Below are 23,649 nucleotides of genomic sequence, written 5' to 3' on the forward strand. Positions count from 1 at the left end.
CTGTGGACCAAGCCCAGCCCCATTCTATCCTCCCCTTCCTGAATTCTGGGGTGAGTTTCCTTCCCTCCTGCCAAGCCCTTTCCCCTGCAAGCTCTTCCTCCGGCTTCTGGCCAAGGGAAGGAGATGCTCTGAGCCCCACCGAGAGCCTCGCCCCCCAAAGGATATCTGGGCATTGAGGGAGCCAGGGGGGCAGCTGCCCCCCCCCGAAATCCCTAGAAAAAGAAGAATCTGAGGTTGTGCCAAGGGGGACTCGGCACTGCAAGGGTTAAAGGGAAGCCAGCTGCCTTCCTAGAGAGGCCAGGAAGCGGACGGGGGGGGGGCAGGTCCTCCAGAGCCAAGGCCCCTCCCTCCCCCAGTCCTTTCCTGCTTCGCTGCCCCCTCCTGGGATCTGGTGAGTCTCCTCTCTCTCTGGGATCTGGTGGGGGTCCCAGGGGTGCAGCGGGGGGGGGGCCTGATCTGTTCCTGCAGGGGGGACACCCCCAAGTCAGGGGGGAGAGGGTCAGGGGTGCAAAGACCCCCCCCCGCTATGCTCCTGCTACCCAGAGGAGGAAGGAGCCCCGGGGCTGAGAGCCAGAGCTTTTTGCCAGACTCCCCAGGAGGAAGGTCAGGGAAGGAGAGAGCGGGGGGGGGACCCCCAAGTCAGGGGGGAGGAGAGGGTCCTGCCAGGGAGGGGCCAGGTCTGCCACGCTCTCCTTCCTGCAGATCAGAGGGTCCCAAACTCATTTGCCCCCCCCTTCAGAAAAGATCTCCATTCTTCAGACAAAGGAATCCCTGAGACTTTGACTCTCTGTGACGTCGCTCAGCCTCATTGCACAACAGAGGGAACATCTGCAAATGGTTTTCCAAAGCTGGACGAGGAGGTGGACTAGCCCCCCCCAAAAAAACCCCACGGGGAGGGAGGAAGGAAAGGTGGGAGAGAGAGAGAGGCCAGGAGTAAAGAGAGGGATCCCAGTTTCCCAGAGTCTGGCTGCTGCATTGGGGACCAGTTTCCCAGTGTCTCCCAGGGCAGCTCCCCACGGAGGCCACGGCAGCCATCCCCTCGCACCCAGAGCAGGGCATCCCAGGACCACATCCTCTCTCTCCCAAAGGGATTGTTGCTGGCAAAGCAGCCGGAAATGGGCGCTGCTACTCCCTGAGCCTCCAGGGACCTTGGCATCAAGGGCTGTGCGTGTGTTAAGCCATCTAAGAGAATAATAAATTTCCTGCCCTCCACCCACTTGGCCCTTGTTCAGATACATACCTGGCCCTCTAGAGAAAGAAAAAGAGACCCCACCCCAGGAGTCTGTCTTGAGAGCGGCAGAGAGTCCAAGTGCAAGAAAAGGAGACGGAAGCAGGGGAGTGGGGGTGGGGAGCAACTCCTGAGGACCCCCGGATGAGGACCCCCACTAGAGCCAAGCATCCATTTCTCAAATGCCTCCCTTGTCAGTCAGTTCTGACTTCATGCATTGACTGGAAGGCAGGAGCAACCAGGCTGACTCATCTCCCAGAAATCCCTTCAGTTGCCTCCACATTCTGCATTGCTAGAGGGCTGGAGACTTACTTCTTCTCCCCTTCCTCCTCCTCTTTCTTTTCAAAAAGGTATCTCATGGTTTGGGCTCTGCTACCGTCCAGTCCTGATTCCTGGCAAGACTCATCCATGCTTGTTCAGGGATCTGTTTCTTCTCCTGACCTACAAATTCTGTAACAGAACAATGTATTTGCTTTCTAGGGTTTGCTAGAGCTTCTCATTCAGACAGACAGAACTTGGCAGAAGACCAAAGGGTTCCTTCTGATCTCTCAGAGGCTTCCTGAGAGCACAGATGGATGAGCGAGACTCAGCTGGCCCTGGAGCAGAAAGAGGCCATGCCATCAAAACTGGGAGCAGTGGGGGGTTCTGGGAAAACTCTGTGCTGAAGATCCTGGGTGAGGAGGACACCCTCCGCTCAGAGGTGCAGAGACAGCAGGTGAGACAGTTCTGCTGCCAGGAGGCCAAAGGACCCCGAGAGCTTTGCAGCCGACTCTACCACCTTGACCACCAGTGGCTGAAGCCAGAAAGGCACACGAAAGCTGAGATGCTGGACCTGGTGATCTTGGAGCAGTTCCTGGCTGTCCTTCCTCCAGAGATGGAGAGCTGGGTGAGGGACTGTGGAGCGGAGACCAGTTCCCAGGCGGTGGCCCTGGCCGAAGGTTTCCTCCTGAGTCAGGCAGAGGAGAGAGAGCAGGTGAGGGAGACTTTGGATACTACCTTGACCAGAGCCAGGGCCTTTTCGGATGTGGCTCCGTCCTGGTGGAACGCTCTCTCACAAGAGACCAGGGCACTGTGGGAGTTGACATCTTTCCTCAGAGCATGCAAGACAGAGCTGTTCCGCCAGGCCTTTGTTGAGGGTTCAGTCTGATTCTTTTCTTTCAGTACAAGAATAAGCATTAAAGAGGCTTCCTAGCCCGCTCACACCTCCTTTATAAGACCAGTGATAACAGTAGTTGGCCCTAGCGAATATTAACCACTCTCATTTTTACTTGACTTGATCGTGGATGGAGGACTTGACCTGGCATGTGTAACAGAGACTTGGTTGGATGAAGCAGATGGGCCTGTTCTTGCCGCTGCTTGTCCACCAGGTTTCTCTTATGCACAGCAACCCAGGTCATGAGGGCGGGGAGGGGGGGTTGCAGTGATTTTTAGGAAGTCATTAGTTTGCACCAGGCGTCCTAATGGGAAGACCCAGTTCTCTGAGTGCATGTTCTGGAGGTTGGGCAATAGGGGCAGTACAGGATTCCTTTTGGTGTACCGACCTCCCCGCTGCACCAAGGATTCCCTGCCTGAGCTGCTTCAGGTCGTGGCGGATGTTCTCCTGGAGACACCTAGCTTGGTTGTCCTGGGGGATTTTAACATCCATGCCGACACGACCTTACAAGGGGCCGCTCGGGACTTCGTGGAAAGCATGGCCTCCATGGGGCTGTCCCTGAATAAGTTTGGCCCAACCCATAGCCACGGACATGCCTTGGACCTGGTGTTCACCTCTATGGATGTTGGTGATCTGACACTAAGTAAAAGCGAAACGAAAGAAGTGCCATGGTCAGATCACTTCCTGGTGCAAATGGACTTCTCTGCGACCCATCCCCTCTGCAGGGAGGTGGGATCAATTAGGATGGTCCACCCCCGCCACTTAATGGATCCAAATGGTTTCCAGAGAGTGGTAGGGGATGCTTTAAACCACTTCTTTAAAAACCATCTTTAGATGCGGCCACAATGGGCAACTATAGCCCAGTCTCAAATCTTCCATTCTTGGGCAAGGTGATTGAGCGAGTGGTTGCCGAACAACTCCAGGCACACCTGGAAGAAGCGGACCATTTGGATCCCTTCCAGTCGGGATTCAGGCCTCATCATGGGACTGAAACTGCCTTGGTCGCACTGAAGAAGTGTGCATGCACACGAAAGCTCATACCAAGAACTAACTTAGTTGGTCTTTAAGGTGCTACTGGAAGGAATTTTTCTATTTTGGTCGCACTGGTTGATGATCTCCGGCGGGCTAGGGACAAAGGTGAGAGCTGTTTCCTAGTTCTGCTGGATCTCTCAGCGACGTTTGATGCCATCGACCATAACATCCTTCTGGACCGTCTTGAGGGGCTGGGAGCTGGGGGCACTGTCATATAGTGGTTCCGCTCCTTCCTCCTGGGCCGTGTTCAGAAAGTGGTGGGGGGGTGAGTGTTCAGACCCCTGGGCTCTCACTTGTGGGGTGCCTCAGGTTTCCGTCCTCTCCCCCATGCTTTTCAACATCTACATGCAGCCCGTGGGAGAGATCATCAGGGGGTTTGGGCTGGGTGTTCATCAGTATGCGGAAGATACCCAGCTCTACCTCTCTTTTAAATCAGAACCAGTGAAGGCGGTGACGGTCCTGTGTGAGTGTCTGGAGGCGGTTGGTGGATGGATGGTGGCTAACAGATTGAGATTGAATCCTGACAAGACAGAAGTACTGGTTTTGGGGGACAGGAGGCGGGCAGGTGTGGAGGATTCCCTGGTCCTGAATGGGGTAACTGTGCCCCTGAAGGACCAGGTGCGCAGCCTGGGAGTCATTTTGGACTCACAGCTGTCCATGGAGGCACAGGTTAAATCCGTGTCCAGGGCAGCTGTGTACCAGCTCCATCTGGTACGTAGGCTGAGACCCTATCTGCCTGCGGACTGCCTCCCCAGAGTGGTGCATGCTCTGGTTATCTCCCGCTTGGAGTACTGCAATGCGCTCTATGTGGGACTACCTTTGAAGGTGACCCGGAAACTACAACTAATCCAGAATGCGGCAGCCAGACTGGTGACTGGGAGCGGCCGCTGAAACCACATAACACCGGTCTTGAAAGACCTACATTGGCTCCCAGTACGTTTCTGAGCACAATTCAAAGTGTTGGTGCTGACCTTTAAAGCCCTAAAAGGCCTCTGTCTAGTAGACCTGAAGGAGCGTCTCCACCTCCATCGTTCTACCCGGACACTGAGGTCCAGCTCCGAGGGCCTTCTAACAGTTCCCTCACTGCGAGAAGCCAAGTTACAGGGAACCAGGCAGAGGGCCTTCTCGGTGGTGGCGCCCTCCCTGTGGAACGCCCTCCCACCAGATGTCAAAGAGAAGAACAACTACCAGACTTTTAGAAGACATCTGAAGGCAGCCCTGTTTAGGGAAGTTTTTAATGTTTGATGTATCACAGTATTTTAATATTCTTTTGGAAGCCGCCCAGAGTGGCTGGGGAAATCCAGCCAGATGTGTGAGGTATAAATAATAAATTATTATTATTATTATTATTATTATTATTATTATTATTATTATTACTATTATACCAGTGGACTGCCATCTGTCCAGATTGCCTGTTCTTATGTTCTATGTATACTGTGTTAGATTTATGATGTTAGCCGCCAAAAGATTGGCTCCGGCTAGGGAGGGTGGGGTAGAAATAAAAAATTATTATTATTATTATTATTGGGGGCTCCAAAGAGGATGGAGAACATCCCATAATGCTCTGCTGATGGCCCATCCTTTTTCTGGGAAGGCATCCATGGAATGAGATCTCACACCCTTAAAGTTTTTTACTTTTCCATTATCTTTCTGCTATTTCATGTCATTCATTCTCTGTTTTGAATCCTTGTTGTTTTTTCAGGAAAAGGATCGTTTTGAGGAAATGGACCTGGATTCCTCTGAGGCAGAGAGGCCTCCGTTGGACACCAGAGAGAGGCCACCGGGTAAGGAAGAAGGCGGTTTTTCTCCATTTGGTCTCATTCTGTTGGTTTCCCATATAATCTCTGGGTTCTTTTCATCAAGTTTTTTTTGGGGGGGGAGTTGGGAGGTAGGGTCTAGAGAATGAGAATGTATTTCTGCATGACTAACATATGAAATGGGCACAAACGTCCAAATGCTCTCAGCAGGTAAGGCTTTCTGAAAGGCCCATCTGTAGATAGAGATGCTCTGTTTCACCTGTGAGAGACATGGGCACGCCTGGCATCCTGCTTACCTGTTTTCTCTTTCAGGAGACAGAATGATGCCAGCAAGACCTCCTGATCCACCTTTTCATGGGGGCAGAAGGGAAGCAGCGGCTGTGGAACCAGATCAGGTCAGGGGGAGCTGCCTTGTGGGGACAGAGGCTGAGGGATGGAGCAATGTCATGGACTGGTTGGGCACAGAGGAATGGTGGGAGGAAGCAGCCGGGGAACCAGGAAGGGAAAAGTGTCTCAGCCCAAGGAGTGGAGGTGGAGGAAGAATGAGCAGTGAGAGGGAGAAGAGGGAGAAGTCTGGGAAGAGGAGGTGTCAGAAGCTGAAGGGGTAACAGGGCTTAGTGAGCTGGGAGACTCTGAGGCAGAATGCAGTCCAGAATCGGAGGCAGAAGAGGAAGGAGACGAGTGGGAGGAGGGAGGTCGAGAGGCAGAGGTGAGTCAGAAGAAGGAGGAGCCACCGGGGGCTCCCTCTCCTTCTGCCATAAGCCCCCCTCCCTGCTTGTCTCTCTGAGCCAGGAGTTGTCTGACAATGGAGGAGCAAAGGCAGGCTGCACACTGGCGCACTGTTCAATCGCTTGCCAGAAACCCCAGAGAGGAGGGGACTTGGAAAGCTGTGGGGAGCTAGTGGCCTTCTCTTTTGGCAGCTGATTTCATGGAGGAAGACCCTGTCATGGAATTCTACTCAGTATTGATCCAGGCAGAACTCCAATGTATAGTTAGCAGAGTGAAAACGTAAAGACGTTGCAGGATCCCCCAAAATAGACCAGAGGCAATTGTATTTCACCCAGCAGAGCTTTACTGCTACTGAAGACAAATGAGCATAATGGTCCCAAATCCAAAACATTCAGGATTGGCCCTGTCCATAAGAAATCCAGTTGCAGCAAACTTAACTGAAATTTCCCACAACTTATAATAAGTTTAAACTTCAACACTCAGCATACTATGTACAGAACACCAGAAGGGAGAGAGAGAGAGAGAGGGAGGGAGGGAGGGAGAAACCCAGTCTCCTTCTGGCCTCTTCTTATAGTCAGCATGACCTTGACAGAAGACATAACAGAACCACTTTAACCCAGCTGTACTCAGGCTGCGAGGCCTGGGTCCTTGTGCCAAAGGCCAAGCTCAGAAAGGGTGGCCTTAGGTCCCAAAAGATGATTTTCTATGGGTATGAGCCAGGGACCAAGGGGTGGAGATTTGCCTATCCAACAGGCAATCAGTCCAGGATTCTGCTCAGCAGCAGTGCTGAGTTCTGTGAGTAGAATGGATGGACACACATACATGGGAACCCTGATGTTCTTTCAGAGAGTCTGCAAGACTCTGCTGATGAGGAAGAGGTAGAGGTTGAACCTGCTGCTGAGGCACAGAGTCCTGACCCAGAGCAGGTAGAGGGAAGAACTTCTCCTAAAGCTGTGAAGCTTGAACAGAGAAGTGCTCCTTCCTCACCCACAGGTTCAGCTGAGAAGTCTAAACGGCGCAGTAAGTCAGAGGGGGAGCTCTCTGAGGCCAAGGACGTTCTAGCTGGTCCTAGTGGGTCTGAGGGGGTACCTAAAACTGGGTTGAGACGTTCAGCTCGCACAACGAAAGGTAAACCACCTGACAGGTTTGCAGTCACAAGTGTGTGGGTTGGCATGGCACAGTGTGAACCCGAGAGTTTTGAAGGGCAGCAGTTGAAGAAGGAGCAAAAAGGGTTTTCTTGTGTGTGTGTGTTTCTTGGTGGCTGATTAGCTGTTTTCCCTGTGTAAAGGTCAGAGGGGGCAGGGTTTCTGTTGAGGCAGGGGATTAGCTGTGGGAGGAGCTTATCAGAGTTTGCAGGGCGGCGTGCGCAGTTATACCCATCTTTTAGATTTAGGGGAGCTAGTCTCAAACGTTTGTTGGGGGAGACCTAGGTTTTTTTTTTGTGTGGGGGGGGAGTTATTTGTCCTGTCCTCAAGCTTTTTATGATGGAGGACCTCTGTAGCCACCCCCAACGACACGATCTCAAGATGGAAGGCGAGGGAACAGCTGCAGTCGCCTGCGATTACTGCGCAATGTTTGCCATCTTGCCAAAGGTTGCAGGCAGCTTTACCTGCAGCAATTGCATGTTGATTGCCCTTTTAAAAGACAAAGTCCAGCAACTGGAGGAACGTGTAGCTACGCTCCAAAGAATTAGAGAGCTGGAGCTCTTCTTGGAAGCAACAGAGCACACCGTCTCCACCAGGGAGGAGACAGGGGACTCCCCTGAGAAGGAGGCTAGTTCACCAACACAGGAGCCAGATATATGGAGAAACGTGACTCAAAGAAGTAGGAGGCCCAGGGTTCACTCTGATTGTTTAGAAATACACAATCGCTTTGAGGTCCTCTCCCCTAGCATGGAAGACGAAGAGCAGACTCCATTTGAGGATCTCTCCCTCATTACAGTCGATCAGGTATATGAAGACGAGCAGCAAAGTCAGTCCTCAGGGAATGTGCAGGCGACCTTGGAACGGACAGCTCACGGAAGAACCCCGACCAAACCCAAGAGGAGGCGTGTAGTGGTGATAGGGGATTCCCTACTGAGGGGAACAGAAGCAGTGATCTGTGGGCCTGACAAGATGTCTCGGGAAGTGTGCTGTCTCCCCGGGGCTAAGATCCAAGATGTAACTGAACGACTGCAAGGAATCATAAAACCCACTGACGAATACCCCTTCCTCTTGGTTCATGTGGGAACCAATGACACTGCAAGCAATAGCCTCCAGAAGATCAAAAGAGACTACGAGGCTCTCGGCAGGAAATTGAAGCAACTAAATGCACAAATTGTCATCTCGTCTGTCCTCCCAGTTGAACGACGTGGCCCAGGGAGAGAGGGGAAAATAGTGGAAGTGAACAGCTGGCTTCGCAAATGGTGTAAACAGGAACGGTTTGGATTCTTAGATCACGGACTGCAGTTTCTTGAAGATGGACTTCTGGCAAGTGATGGGCTGCACCTCACAACGGTTGGGAGAAATGTTTTTGCCAAAAATCTCAGAAACCTCATCAGGAGGGCTTTAAACTGACTAATGTGGGGGAGGGAGACAGTGCTCCTGAAGGTAGGAGTCTATCAATTAATGAAGATGATCATCCAAATGTCATAGACCAAATGGAGCAAACAGCACACGGACCTAGTGGAGGGAGGAAAAAATCCTTAAATAAGAGACACGGGGGAATGATTAATGGACTTCAATGTCTGTACACTAATGCGCAAAGCATGGGAAATAAACAAGATGAGCTTGAGCTCTTGGTACAGCAAACTAAATATGACATAATAGGCATCACTGAAACCTGGTGGGATAAGTCCCACGATTGGAATGTAATAATGGAGGGATACAATCTATTTCAGAGAAACAGACCAGACAAGAAAGGAGGAGGAGTGGCGTTATATGTCAGGGGTGTGTATACCTGTGAAGAGATCCAAGATTTAGAACCTCAAAGCCAAAGTGAGAGCATTTGGGTCAAAATTAAGGGAGAGAAGAATAACAGAGACCTCATTGTGGGAGTTTACTATAGATCCCCAAGCCAAACGGAGGACATAGATGATGCCTTCCTGGAACAGATGGCCAAGCATGCAAAAGGAAGGGAGATAGTAGTAATGGGGGACTTCAATTACCCGGATATTTGTTGGACGTCAAACTCAGCCAAGAGCATAAGGTCAAACAGATTCCTCACTGGCCTTGCAGACAACTTCATTGTCCAGAAAGTGGGAGAAGCAACAAGAGGAACAGCCATTTTAGACCTGGTCCTAACCAATGTTGATGACCTGGTTAGTGGGGTAGATGTGGAAGGATCATTAGGCGCGAGTGATCATGCTCTTCTGAAGTTTACTATACAGTGGAAAGGAGCAGCCAAGTATACTAGGACTCAATTTCTTGACTTTAAGAAAGCCGACTTCATAAAACTTAGGGAAGTGCTGGGTGAGATCCCATGGACAGCAATACTAAAAGGAAAGGGAGTTCATGATGGCTGGGAGTTTGTTAAGACGGAGATAGTAAAAGCACAACGTCAGGCAATACCAATGAGACGAAAACATGGAAGGTGCCTAAAGAAACCAGGGTGGCTATCTAAAGAACTTTTAACTGAATTAAGATTAAAAAAGGATGTGTACAAAAAATGGAAAAGGGGGGAAACCACCAAAGAGGAATTCAAACAAATAGCCAGCACGTGTAGACACAAAGTCAGAAAAGCTAAAGCACAGAATGAACTCAGGCTTGCTAGAGAGGTTAAAAGCAACAAAAAAGGCTTTTATGGGTATGTTCGTAGCAAAAGGAAGAACAAAGAAACAGTGGGGTCACTCAGAGGAGAAGATGGTGAAATGCAAACAGGGGACACAGAAAGGGCTGAACTCCTCAATGCCTTCTTTGCCTCAGTCTTCTCCGATAAAGAAGACAATGCCCGACCTGAAGAATTTGAAGCAAATGATTCAGCAAAGGAAACACAGCCCAGAATAACTAAGGAGATAGTACAAGAATATTTGGCTAGATTAGATGTATTCAAGTCTCCAGGGCCAGATGAACTGCATCCAAGAGTATTAAAAGAACTGGCAGATGTGATCTCAGAACCACTGGCAGTCATCTTTGAGAATTCCTGGAGAACAGGCGAAGTCCCGGCAGACTGGAGGAGGGCAAATGTTGTTCCTATTTTCAAAAAGGGGGAAAGAGAGGACCCAAATAATTACCGTCCAGTCAGTCTGACATCAATAGCAGGGAAGATTCTGGAGCAGATCATTAAGCAAACAGTCTGTGAGCACCTAGAAAGGAATGCTGTGATCACCAATAGTCAGCATGGATTTCTGAAAAATAAGTCATGTCAGACTAACCTGATCTCGTTTTTTGACAGAATTACAAGCCTGGTAGATGAAGGGAACGCAGTGGATGTAGCCTACCTTGATTTCAGCAAAGCATTTGACAAGGTGCCCCATGATATTCTTGTAAAGAAGCTGGTAAAATGCGGTCTTGACTATGCTACCACTCAGTGGATTTGTAACTGGCTGACTGACCAAACCCAAAGGGTGCTCATCAATGGTTCCTCTTCATCCTGAAGAAGAGTGACTAGTGGGGTGCCACAGGGTTCTGTCTTGGGCCCGGTCTTATTCAACATCTTTATCAACGACTTGGATGATGGACTCAAGGGCATCCTGATCAAATTTGCAGATGACACCAAACTGGGAGGGGTGGCTAACACCCCAGAGGACAGGATCACACTTCAAAACGACCTTGACAGATTAGAGAACTGGGCAAAAACAAACAAGATGAATTTTAACAGGGAGAAATGTAAAGTATTGCACTTGGGCAAAAAAAATGAGAGGCACAAATACAAGATGGGTGACACCTGGCTTGAGAGCAGTACATGTGAAAAAGATCTAGGAGTCTTAGTTGACCACAAACTTGACATGAGCCAACAGTGTGACGCGGCAGCTAAAAAAGCCAATGCAATTCTGGGCTGCATCAATAGGAGTATAGCATCTAGATCAAGGGAAGTAATAGTGCCACTGTATTCTGCTCTGGTCAGACCACACCTGGAGTACTGTGTCCAGTTCTGGGCACCACAATTCAAGAAGGACACTGACAAACTGGAACGTGTCCAGAAGAGGGCAACCAAAATGGTCAAAGGCCTGGAAACGATGCCTTATGAGGAACGGCTAAGGGAGCTGGGCATGTTTAGCCTGGAGAAGAGGAGGTTAAGGGGTGATATGATAGCCATGTTCAAATATATAAAAGGATGTCACATAGAGGAGGGAGAAAGGTTGTTTTCTACTGCTCCAGAGAAGCGGACACGGAGCAATGGATCCAAACTACAAGAAAGAAGATTCCACCTAAACATTAGGAAGAACTTCCTGACCGTAAGAGCTGTTCGACAGTGGAATTTGCTGCCAAGGAGTGTGGTGGAGTCTCCTACTTTGGAGGTCTTTAAGCAGAGGCTTGACAACCATATGTCAGGAGTGCTCTGATGGTGTTTCCTGCTTGGCAGGGGGTTGGACTCGATGGCCCTTGTGGTCTCTTCCAACTCTATGATTCTATGATTCTATGATTCTAGGGTGTTCAGAAACTGCCTCAGGAAGAAGCCAGGAAATGGCATGAGGCAATGCAGAAGGAGATGAGCTCAATGGAGTCTCTAGGTGTGTTCTCCCTCACAACGTTGCCAGTGGGCAAACAGGCTGTGAGCAGCCGCTGGGTTTACCGTCTTAAACCCACAGCAACAGGGGAACCACAGTACAAGGCTAGGCTAGTAGCCAGAGGGTTCATGCAGCAAAAGGGGCTGCATTATACTGACGTATATGCTCCTACTTCCAGAAGTGAAACTCTGCACATGCTCTTAGCGATTGCTGCACAAAGAGTTTTTCAGGTGTATCACTTTGATGTGGATGTGGCCTATTTGAACTCACAGCTCCAGGAGGATCTGTACATGCTTCCTCCTCCAGCGCTTGAGGGCAGTGAGCCGAATACTGTATGGAAGTTTCACAAGTCCATTTATGGCTTAAAGCCTTAGAGAAGCTAGGTTTCAAGAAGAGTCTTGCTGACAGCTGCCTGTACCTTAAAGGGTCAGGAGAGTCACAGGAAATGGTGTTGATCTTTGTTGATGACATCATTCACATCTCAGGGGCAAACAAACAGGTGCAGAAGTTTGCCAAAGAGCTTGGAAAACGGTTTCAGCTCAAGAACCTGGGTGCAGTAAGGATCTACTTAGGTGTTCAGATAGACAGGACTGAAGATGGAAGATTCTTGCTCAGTCAGAAAGGCAAGATTGAGCAGTTGCTTGAGAAGTTCAGAATGTCTGATTGTGCAGGGGTTAGGGCACCCATGGAGACGAGCTACGTGAAAGACAGTCGGCTAGCAGAACGCATTGAGTGCGAAAACGCTGAGCTCTTCCAGTCCGCTCTGGGTAGTCTGTTGTATCGCTCCCAATGGAGCAGGCCGGACATTGCTTTTGCTACCAATCTGCTCAGTAGGGAAGCATCAAAGCCCAGTGTACTGAGGCTGAGTTAATTGCACTGTCATAATTGTGCAGGGAACTGGAATTCTATAGATGCCTGGTGCAAGAGATCTATGGGGATTGTTGCCTGCCCATCACTGTTTGGGAAGACAATCAACCCTGTCTGAAGTTGGCAGAATCCAGGCAGTTTAAGGCCAGAACCAAGCATGTAGACATACGTTTCCAGAATGCGTGTCAAAGTGTCAATCCTATTGAAAGCAATCCTATCAAAACAACACAGCAATTATGAGGAAGGAAAGAACAGAGCATTGTGTAGCACACGGGTGTCAACCACAAGGCCCGCGGGCCGAATCCGGCCCGCCAGACCTCGTCATGTGGCCCGTGTAGCCACCGCCGGCCGCCAGCCTTCACCTTTTATTCTCGCTTTTTTTTTTACACAAGAAAGCCGCCTCTTCAGCGCATGCGTGGCAGCCTACAAGCCAGAGAACGCCTGCCCTCTAGCGGCCCTTTGAGGGTGACCAAACTGCTGATGCGGCCCCCGATGAATTTGAGTTTGACACCCCTGGTGTAGCAGATCATATTTCTGCTGTCTCGGAAGAGTACATTTCCTTTTTCTTTTAGGGTCCAGTGTGCTTTGAAGATGTTGCTGTTTGTTTCACGGATGAGGAATGGGCATTACTGGATCCTGACCAGAGAGCTCTGCATAAGGACGTCATGGAGGAGAATCGTGGGATCGTGGCCTCTCTTGGTAAGGCTCCCTGTGGAATCGCCCTATCTGCCTGGATATTCAAAAAATACCTCTATGTAACAAACCTCATACATTTCCACATAGCTCAACAGCGCCCAATACAACACCAGGGAACCTAACACTCCCACAATAAACCTTGAACAGCAAATTCCAGTTTTTTCTGTGAACCATCTTCCTCCAGTTCTGCCTTTTTATACCACGGTTGGGTGTCTGAACTGCCCAGGCCCAGACACCATGGACCAGAGCACGCCAGGCACCCCTGTCTTCCACTGCCTCCCGCAGCTTGGTCATAGTTTTACCACTACAGTATATCAGAAAAAGCAACATTCAACAACCCATCAGAATCTAATAAATATGTTGGTTAATGACAAACAACAAAGGTAATGAACACACACGCAACTCCCTTTAGTTCTTCTTCATTTGTTCCTGAGGCTCTAATCCCTTTTTGTCTGCATTGCAGATTGTGATGAATTGGAAATCGAGAACAAAGGTGAACATGACAAAATCCCCAGAGAGGAGAAGCCATGCAAAAATTTGGAGTGTGGAGACAGCTGCACTCAGAGCTCCAATCTCACTAAGCATCAGAGAATTCATACAGGAGACAAACCCTATCAGTGCATGGAATGTGGGAAGAGCTTTAGTTGGAGCTGCCATCTCACTTCCCATCAGAGAATTCATACAGGGGAGAAACCCTATCAGTGTGGGGAATGTGGAAAGAGCTTTAGTTGGAGCCACTCTCTCACTTCTCATCAAAGAATTCATACAGGGGAGAAACCCTATCAGTGTGGGGAATGTGGAAAGAGCTTCAGGAAGAGCTCCAATCTCACTTCCCATCAGAGAATTCATACAGGAGAGAAACCCTATCAGTGTGGGGAATGTGAAAAGAGCTTCAGTCACAGTTCTGATGTCACTAAGCATCAGAGAATTCATACAGGGGAGAAACCCTATCAGTGTGTGGAATGTGGGAAGAGCTTTAGTTGGAGCGCCCATCTCACTTCCCATCGGAGAATTCATACAGCAGAGAAACCCTATCAGTGTGGGGAATGTGAAAAGAGCTTCAGTCTCAGCTCTGCTGTCACTAAGCATCAGAAACTTCATACAGGGGAGAAACCCTATCAGTGTGTGGAATGTGGAAAGAGCTTCAGTCACAGTTCTGATGTCACTAAGCATCAGAGAAGTCATACAGGGGAGAAACCCTATCAGTGTGGGGAATGTGGGAAGAGCTTCAGGAAGAGCTCCCATCTCACTTCCCATCAGAGAATTCATACAGGGGAGAAACCCTATCAGTGTGGGGAATGTGGAAAGAGCTTCAGGACGAGCTCCAATCTCAATTCCCATCAGAGAATTCATACAGGGGAGAAACCCTATCAGTGTGGGGAATGTGGGAAGAGCTTCAGGACGAGCTCCCATCTCACTAAGCATCAGAGAATTCATACAGGGGAGAAACCCTATCAGTGCATGGAATGTGGAAAGAGCTTCAGTCAGAGCTACAATCTCAATTCCCATCAGAGAATTCATACAGGGGAGAAACCCTATCAGTGCATGGAATGTGGAAAGAAATTCATTACAAGCTCTAGTCTCACTTCCCATCAGAGAATTCATACAGGAGAGAAACCCTATCAGTGTGGGGAATGTGGAAAGAGCTTCAGTGACAGCTCTGCTGTCACTAAGCATCAGAAACGTCATACAGGGGAGAAACCCTTCATTCTATAGCTTTAGGAGCCAGGCTAATACGCACCTTTTTAACCAGGCCTTTGGCTGATTGACATCTAAGGGCCTTTTAAAATGTGGTGGGGAGTTGAGTTGCTGATGTGTATTTTGTGTTTCTATGTTGTGTTTTTATGTTGTAACCGTCCTGAGACATGTGGGAACAGGAGTCAACACTTAGAGGCTGAGGGGTTTTTGCCCCCCAATGATATATTTTAGGGGGCCACCCCCCCAGTTGATAGGCATTGCCATTCCAATGGCCTGCATGCGTCATGTGTTTGATTGTGCAAAGCAGGCCTTACCTGGCCCCCCACCAATATTTTATTCAAGTTGGCACCACTGGGTTGGGTGGTAGACAAATTAAATAAATACATAAATCACCTTTCTTTGCACATGTTTCAGCCTGTCAATATCCTTATTTTTTATCATTTTTAATATTTATGTGCCTTTCATCTGAAGATTTCACAACATAAACATACAAAAACATAAACATACAAAAACAAGAAAAGCCAGAGAAATCTCTCCCACCCTTTTCTGGATGGAGTTACAAACTTTGTTGATCAGGGAACAGCTGTGGAAATAGTGCATCTTGATTTCAGTAAGGCTTTTGATGTAGTCCCCCATAATATTTTTGCCTTTAAGCTTCTAAAAGGTGGGCTGAATGAGGAAACTCTTAGGTGGATTTGACTGACCGAACCCAAACAGTCCTCCTCCATGGTTCCTCCTCCTCCTGGGGGAAAGTGACAAGAGGGGTGCTGCAGGGTTCTGTCCTGGGCCCGTTGTTGTTCAACGTCTTTCTGAACGACTTGGATGAAGGAACTGAGGGGGTGCTCATCCCATTTGCAGACGACACCAAACGGGGAGCGGAGGCCAATGTGGCAGAAGGCAGAATGAAGCAACCAGAAATCACCTCAACCCGATGGACTGGTGACCCTCTCCTCCTTTTCCTCTCCCCCCAAGCCATCAATACAGCGAACACGATCAATATCACCCCCCAGCCTCACACCTCCACAGAGATCCCCACCCAACACCAGTCCAGGCGACATAAAAAGACACTCCCCATTACCCAACAATCTACAACTCACTCTCAGCACCCCTCCCCACGCCTTACTAAGTAAAATAGAATCATAGAATCATAGAATCATAGAGTTGGAAGAGACCACAAGGGCCATCGAGTCCAACCCCCTGCCAAGCAGGAAACACCATCAGAGCACTCCTGACATATGGTTGTCAAGCCTCTGCTTAAAGACCTCCAAAGTAGGAGACTCCACCACACTCCTTGGCAGCAAATTCCACTGTCGAACAGCTCTTACTGTCAGGAAGTTCTTCCTAATGTTTAGGTGGAATCTTCTTTCTTGTAGTTTGGATCCATTGCTCCGTGTCCGCTTCTCTGGAGCAGCAGAAAACAACCTTTCTCCCTCCTCTATGTGACATCCTTTTATATATTTGAACATGGCTATCATATCACCCCTTAACCTCCTCTTCTCCAGGCTAAACATGCCCAACTCCCTTAGCCGTTCCTCATAAGGCATCGTTTCCAGGCCTTTGACCATTTTGGTTGCCCTCCTCTGGACACGTTCCAGTTTGTCAGTGTCCTTCTTGAATTGTGGTGCCCAGAACTGGACACAGTACTCCAGGTGTGGTCTGACCAGAGCAGAATACAGTGGCACTATTACTTCCCTTGATCTAGATGCTATACTCCTATTGATGCAGCCCAGAATTGCATTGGCTTTTTTAGCTGCCGCGTCACACTGTTGGCTCATGTCAAGTTTGTGGTCAACCAAGACTCCTAGATCCTTTTCACATGTACTGCTCTCAAGCCAGGTGTCCCCCATCTTGTATTTGTGCCTCTCATTTTTTTTGCCCAAGTGCAATACTTTACATTTCTCCCTGTTAAAATTCATCTTGTTTGTTTTTGCCCAGTTCTCTAATCTGTCAAGGTCGTTTTGAAGTGTGATCCTGTCCTCTGGGGTGTTAGCCACCCCTCCCAGTTTGGTGTCATCTGCAAATTTGATCAGGATGCCCTTGAGTCCATCATCCAAGTCGTTGATAAAGATGTTGAATAAGACCGGGCCCAAGACAGAACCCTGTGGCACCCCACTAGTCACTCTTCTCCAGGATGAAGAGGAACCATTGATGAGCACCCTTTGGGTTTGGTCAGTCAGCCAGTTACAAATCCACTGAGTGGTAGCATAGTCAAGACCGCATTTTACCAGCTTCTTTACAAGAATATCATGGGGCACCTTGTCAAATGCCTTGCTGAAATCAAGGTAGGCTACATCCACTGCGTTCCCTTCATCTACCAGGCTTGTAATTCTGTCAAAAAACGAGATCAGGTTAGTCTGACATGACTTATTTTTCAGAAATCCATGCTGACTATTAGTGATCACAGCATTCCTTTCTAGGTGCTCACAGACTGTTTGCTTAATGATCTGCTCCAGAATCTTCCCTGGTATTGATGTCAGACTGACTGGGCGGTAATTATTTGGGTCCTCTCTTTTCCCCTTTTTGAAAATAGGGACAACATTTGCCCTCCTCCAGTCTGCCGGGACTTCGCCTGTTCTCCAGGAATTCTCAAAGATGACTGCCAGTGGTTCTGAGATCACATCTGCCAGTTCTTTTAATACTCTTGGATGCAGTTCATCTGGTCCTGGAGACTTGAATACATCTAAACTAGCCAAATATTCTTGTACTATCTCCTTAGTTATTCTGGGCTGTGTTTCCTCTGCTGAATCATTTGCTCCAAATTCTTCAGGTCGGGCATTGTTTTCTTTATCGGAGAAGATGGAGGCAAAGAAGGCATTGAGGAGTTCAGCCCTTTCTGTGTCCCCTGTTTGCATTTCACCATCTTCTCCTCTGAGTGACCCCACTGTTTCTTTGTTCTTCCTTTTGCTACGAACATACCCATAAAAGCCTTTTTTGCTTCTTTTAACCTCTCTAGCAAGCCTGTGTTCATTCTGTGCTTTAGCTTCTCTGACTTTGTGTCTACACGTGCTGGCTATTTGTTTGAATTCCTCTTTGGTGGTTTCCCCCCTTTTCCATTTTTTGTACACATCCTTTTTTAATCTTAATTCAGTTAAAAGTTCTTTAGATAGCCACCCTGGCTTCTTTAGGCACCTTCCAGGTTTCCGTCTCATTGGTATTGCCTGACGTTGTGCTTTTACTATCTCCCTCTTAACAAACTCCCAGCCATCATGAACTCCCTTTCCTTTTAGTATTGTTGTCCATGGGATCTCACCCAGCACTTCCCTAAGTTTTATGAAGTCGTTTGACCTTATGCTCTTGGCTGAGTTTGACGTCCAACAAATATCCGGGTAATTGAAGTCCCCCATTACTACTATCTCCCTTCCTTTTGCATGCTTGGCCATCTGTTCCAGGAAGGCATCATCTATGTCCTCCGTTTGGCTTGGGGATCTATAGTAAACTCCCACAATGAGGTCTCTGTTATTCTTCTCTCCCTTAATTTTGACCCAAATGCTCTCACTTTGGCTTTGAGGATCTAAATCTTGGATCTCTTCACAGGTATACACATCCTTGACATATAATGCCACTCCTCCTCCTTTCTTGTCTGGTCTGTTTCTCTGAAATAGATTGTATCCCCCCATTATTACATTCCAATCGTGGGACTTATCCCACCAGGTTTCAGTGATGCCTATTATGTCATATTTAGTTTGCTGTACTAAGAGCTCAAGCTCATCTTGTTTATTTCCCATGCTTTGCGCATTAGTGTACAGACATTGAAGTCCATTAATCATTCCCCCGTGTCTCTTATTTAAGGATTTTTTCCTCCCACCACTAGGTCCGCGTGCTGTTTGCTCCATTTGGTCTATGACATTTGGATGATCATCTTCATTAATTGATAGACTCCTACCTTCAGGAGCACTGTCTCCCTCCCCCACATTAGTCAGTTTAAAGCCCTCCTGATGAGGTTTCTGAGATTTATGGCAAAAACATTTCTCCCAACCGTTGTGAGGTGCAGCCCATCACTTGCCAGAAGTCCATCTTCAAGAAACTGCAGTCCGTGATCTAAGAATCCAAACCGTTCCTGTTTACACCATTTGCGAAGCCAGCTGTTCACTTCCACTATTTTCCCCTCTCTCCCTGGGCCACGTCGTTCAACTGGGAGGAAAAAAAATAATTCCTCTTGTTGCCAGGATTTTTAAGGTACCAGTGAGCCACTCAAATTGTGCCCCAGAATTGACAGGCGCAGCAGTGGAGAAAAAGAAAGTGATATTTATTGCTGAGCAATAAGAGACCCAGTGGAATCCTTTCCCAAAGACTGGGCCCCGGGCTCCAGCGCCCAGAGGCTTTATACCTGAGTACATACATGACATAATCGATACAATCGCACACGGCAGCAAAAAGAAAACCAATGAGCGCATTCTGGCCTTGCCCCCTGATCATGTAAAGAGTTCCCTCCCAACTTCTGCTTTTTCCGTCTGAACATGCATTTAACCTTTCCCCTGATTTATGGTAAGGAGGAAGAAAAAGGAACTTCGGCCCTTACGCTCCTACGCGGCCATCTGCTATACCGGGACATTTTGCGGCTAACATCTTCCTGTTTGAGCTACTCTGGACCCTGTCTGGACAGGGGGGAAAGTGCCAGCACAGCAGATTTATTGCTTCCCCCTTATGTTAGCGGGACACTGAGAAGAACAAGGGAAGCGAACTGGGGCAGAGTTCATTTCGGATTCTTCCGATCTAAGCAATTTGCTATAAGCTTTTGCAGAAGCCGTCATGATTCAAACATGGATTATATAAAAATCATCATAAGTGTCAGGGGTTCAGGAGCAGAGACGCAGAAAAGGGAGGAAACAGAGAGCGAGGGGGAGGAATACGAAGGAAGGATGAGTGGGGATGACGACCCGAGATCCCCGAGCCTGTCCAGTGAGTCCGAGGATTCCCAGAAGGGAGCGCCAGCGGTCAGAGCAAGGGGGAAAAGCAGGGGGACACCCCAGGAAGAAGGGGCCAGAGAGGAATCAGAGAGCAGCAGCTGGAAGTCGGGACCAACGTGCCCAGCTGGGAGCAGCGGGGAGAAAGGGGACCAGGCATCAGGTTCCGGAGGCTTTCAGCAGGAGGGAGGGCATGAGTCAGGAGTAGTCACGCCCACATCAGGGAGCGAGGAAACGGTCAAGAGGAAGGTAGAGAGTTGGGCGCGCGCGCCAAGTTCAAATGCAGCAGAAGCTGGCGCAGTAAGCAGCCCGGAGAGGGAGCCAGGTCCCAAAGCCCGCCGCAAGGAGGCGGAAGGGTCCGGGGGGTCAGCGTCAGAAGAGAGTAGAAAGGAGGAGACCCCGGGGGGCAGAAGGACCCAGAGACAGAAGGAAAGGCGCAGGAGGTGGAGCAAGGCTAGGGTATTAAGCTGGTGTGCAAGAGGCGGAGACTCAGACGGGTCTTCGCCGGTCTAACGTAGAAGACGTAGGGCTGCACATTGCAGTTCGGAAATGGAACCTGTAACCCAATAAAGACTCTTATAACGTGAACGCTGGCTAGCGTGGTCCTATGTGAGCTGGGACTGGGCAGCAGCCCTGACAGTAAGACCCGTCTCACAAAGCTTCGGACACCTGAAACCTCGCAGCGGAGGCAGAAGCAGCGAGGGGAGGAGATTGGTGTTTGGGAGCAAGCTCACAAGAGTTAGCAGAGATGACGGAAGAACAGAAAATTTCAGCTCTGCAACAGGCAGTGACCCAGTTGAACGCAGAGGTATTGGCTTCCAAGAAAAGGGAAGAGGATGCTGCGGCCGCCTACAGAGATCTCCACGCCAGGTTTGAAGCGTTTGTTAAGCACGGGCAACCGGGACCCAGACCGGAGGGAGTTGGGTTGGCACGGAGAGCAGGCGGTCTTGTGGCTCACTTCGATGGGAATTTACAACAGTACCCCAATTTTCGAGCAGACGTAATGTGCGCACTGCAACTGCTGGCAAAAGACTTTAGAGATGAGGAAGAGAAGGTGGGGTTTATACTATCCCATTTGCATGGGGATGCTAAAGCGTGGCTGCGCAATTTGTGGAGGGATAAAGATCCGGCGCTTCGGAGTGCAGATGCCTTTATCAAAGCGATGGATGCGTGCTTTTTATCTACCATAGATGTGGATCTTGCTCGACGAGAGATACATGGACTGAAACGGGGGAGGGCGAGTGTACGGCAGTATCACGCCCGCTTTTTTGCACTGGTCAGTGCCTTGGAATGGGACAGAGACTCACCTCCAGTCAGAGACCTGTTCTGGGAGGGTCTGAGCAGTGCAGTTAAAGACGAAATTGCGAGGGGGGAGAGGCCCCGGAGCACGCGGGAGGTGGTCCAAAGGGCGCTGACTGTGGGGGTGAGACTGGAAGAACGCCCATGGTGCAGAGATGAAGGACGTGGAGGGCGCGAAGCAGCGAGAAGTTTCTCCTTCGTTCCCAGGGAAGCAGCGCGTGCGCAATCCACGCCTCCGCCAGGAGGGGGAGCGGAACCTATGGAGGTGGGAGGTGCCAGGGCTCAGTCAGCTACCAGAGCCCCAGCACCTGGAGCAGTCAAAACTAAGCCTCCTAGAGGGAACCGGAAGTGTTACATCTGCGACAGCCCTCAACACATGGCGAGAGAGTGTCCCCAGAGGAACTCCAAGCACACTGCAGCCTCCGCAACGGTGACGGCAGCTACGCAGCACAGGGAACCCCAGCAGGGAAACGACGACGTCTGGCTGGAGACAGAGGCACTGGGGCCCAGCCAGACGAATCAGTGAAGCAGTCCCCAGAGATCTTGCAGCCCACAGACCCCCTCCCACCCAAACCAGTAGTGCAGCTCACTGCATCACTCCAGCTACCCAATGGCGTCACAGTAGATGTGCCACTTTCTGTAGACTCTGGAAGTAATGCAGACTTTATAGCGCAGGATTTTGTGGAGCAGCACGCTATACAGCTACTGCCTGCCACTCTGCCCCTGCAAGTCGTCACAGTGGATGGCAGAGAGTTGCTGGGGGGGCAGGTGGTGAAGCAGACGCCGCCAATGGTGATGCGACTTGGTAACCACAGGGAAGTCATCAGTTTTAATGTCACCCGGCTGTCGGACACACCCATTGTCTTGGGCATGAGTTGGCTGGACAGGCACAGTCCGACGCTGGCTTGGTACCAGCGGCAGCTGATCTTCGGCTCTTCTTATTGTGCGGAGCACTGCATCCTGCCCAGGCAGGAGGGAGAGGAGGAGGAATCACAGCTGCAGTTGGGTACGTTGCAAGCGGTCCCCCACAAATACGCAGACTTTCTGGAGGTCTTCTGCGAGAAGGAGGCGGACAAGCTACCCCCTCACCGGCCGTATGACTGCAAGATTGACCTCCTACCAGGGGCGACGCTGCCGAAAGGGAAGCTGTATTCCATGTCTGAGGACGAACTACAGGAACTCAAACAGTTCATAGATCACAATTTGGAGCGCGGTTTCATCCGGGAGTCCAAGGCAGTGGGGGGCAGTCCTGTTTTCTTCGTGAAGAAGAAAGACATGCCCCAAAAAAGACTTGTAGTTGATTATCGCCTCTTGAACAAGATGACCAAGCCCTCTGATTTCCCCATGCCCAGGATTGACGACCTCCTAGCGACGGTGCGCAAGGGACGCGTGTTCACCAAGTTGGACCTGCGAGGGGCGTACAACCTCATCCGCATGAGGGAGGGCGATGAGTGGAAGACAGCCATGTTCACGCCTCTGGGCACCTACGAATACAGAGTTATGCCGTTTGGATTGCAAAATGGTTCCCACTGTTTTCAAGCTTTCATGCATCACGTGTTGGCGGGGCTGCTCTACAAGAAGTGCGTCTGCTTCCTGGATGACATCCTGATATTCTCTGAATCGCAGCAAGCACACGACCAAGACGTTCGGGAGGTGCTGAGCAGACTACAGCAGCATAGGCTGTACGCCAAGCTGGAGAAGTGCCAGTTCGACATGACGGAGGTGGATTTCCTGGGATACAAGTTGTCGGACAAGGGGCTAGCCATGGACAGCGCCAAGGTTCGCGCAGTGTTGGATTGGAAGAGCCCGCGCAACCGGAAGGAGGTCCAGCGGTTTGTGGGCTTTGCCAACTTCTATCGCAAATTTATCAAGGGGTTCGCGATGCAGACGGCGGCCATTACGGACACGCTCAGCTCCAAGAAAAAGAAGTTCATCTGGACGGAGCAGGCGGAGCAGTCCTTTCAAGCGCTCAAGCGTCTCTTCGCGTCGGAAGAGCAACTGCTGCATATCGACCCCAGCAGACCGCTGCGGGTAGAGACGGACGCGTCCGATAGAGCCGTGGGAGCTGTCCTGCTGCAGCGAGACCCGCAGGGGGTCTGGAGGCCGGGAGCGTTCTACTCCAGAAAGCTCAGCAAGTCGGAGCAGAACTACACCATCTGGGACAGGGAGTTGCTGGCCATTCATTCAGCGTTCAAGGCGTGGAGGCATTTCCTGATCGGCGCCAAGCACACAGTGCAAGTCTGCACGGACCACAAGAATCTGGAGCACTGGCGCACGGCGCAGTTCCTGAACCAGAGGCAGATACGTTGGGCAGAGTTCTTTGCGGACTTCGATTTCTGAATAGAGTACGTCCCAGGCGAAACCAACGTCATGGCGGATGCACTGTCCCGAAAACCGCAATACCTTGAAGAGGTGACACCAGCGGCGGCCATGCACATCTTCGCGCCAACAGCGTGGGCGTGCGCTTCGGCTACAGTAGACCTGGATGCGGTGCGGCGTGCGTTGCAGGACGACTCATTCGCGCAAGCGAAGATGGCCGAGGTGCACAGGGGCACGGCGAAGAGCGACGAGTTCCAGATACGAGACGGCTTGCTCATACGTAAAGGGACCATCTACGTGCCGGGAGACGAACTTCGCGC

The 23,649-nt window shown here is 50.1% G+C and overlaps 2 protein-coding genes across 3 annotated transcripts in view; both read left to right on the forward strand.

Moving 5' to 3' along the window:
* Positions 1-363: 363 nt before the first annotated feature.
* The window catches only part of LOC309531527 (uncharacterized protein), a 91,971-nt gene continuing 68,685 nt past the window's right edge, over positions 364-23,649 (forward strand). Inside the window, exons 1-4 of one of the 2 annotated variants that reach the window (XM_082221108.1) lie at positions 364-391; positions 1,709-2,201; positions 5,116-5,197; positions 5,483-5,565. In XM_082221108.1, coding sequence (XP_082077234.1) covers positions 1,800-2,201; positions 5,116-5,197; positions 5,483-5,565 — 567 coding nt within the window. In that variant the 5' untranslated portion in view covers positions 364-391; positions 1,709-1,799. Of the gene's footprint in view, positions 392-1,431; positions 1,579-1,708; positions 2,202-5,115; positions 5,198-5,482; positions 5,566-23,649 lie in introns of those variants that run through there. The other variant, XM_082221109.1, reaches the window with a different exon arrangement.
* LOC309531531 (uncharacterized protein) lies at positions 5,695-15,296 on the forward strand. Its single transcript, XM_082221122.1, has 4 exons — positions 5,695-7,027; positions 12,986-13,112; positions 13,573-14,374; positions 14,795-15,296. The coding sequence occupies exons 2-4, from the start codon at positions 13,079-13,081 to the stop codon at positions 14,823-14,825; spliced, it is 867 nt and encodes a 288-aa protein (XP_082077248.1). The 5' UTR covers positions 5,695-7,027; positions 12,986-13,078; the 3' UTR covers positions 14,826-15,296.

The sequence above is a fragment of the Podarcis vaucheri genome (genome assembly GCF_965113315.1).
Source record: "Podarcis vaucheri genome assembly, chromosome: 4".
In the NCBI taxonomy this organism is placed as follows: Eukaryota; Metazoa; Chordata; class Lepidosauria; order Squamata; family Lacertidae; genus Podarcis; species Podarcis vaucheri.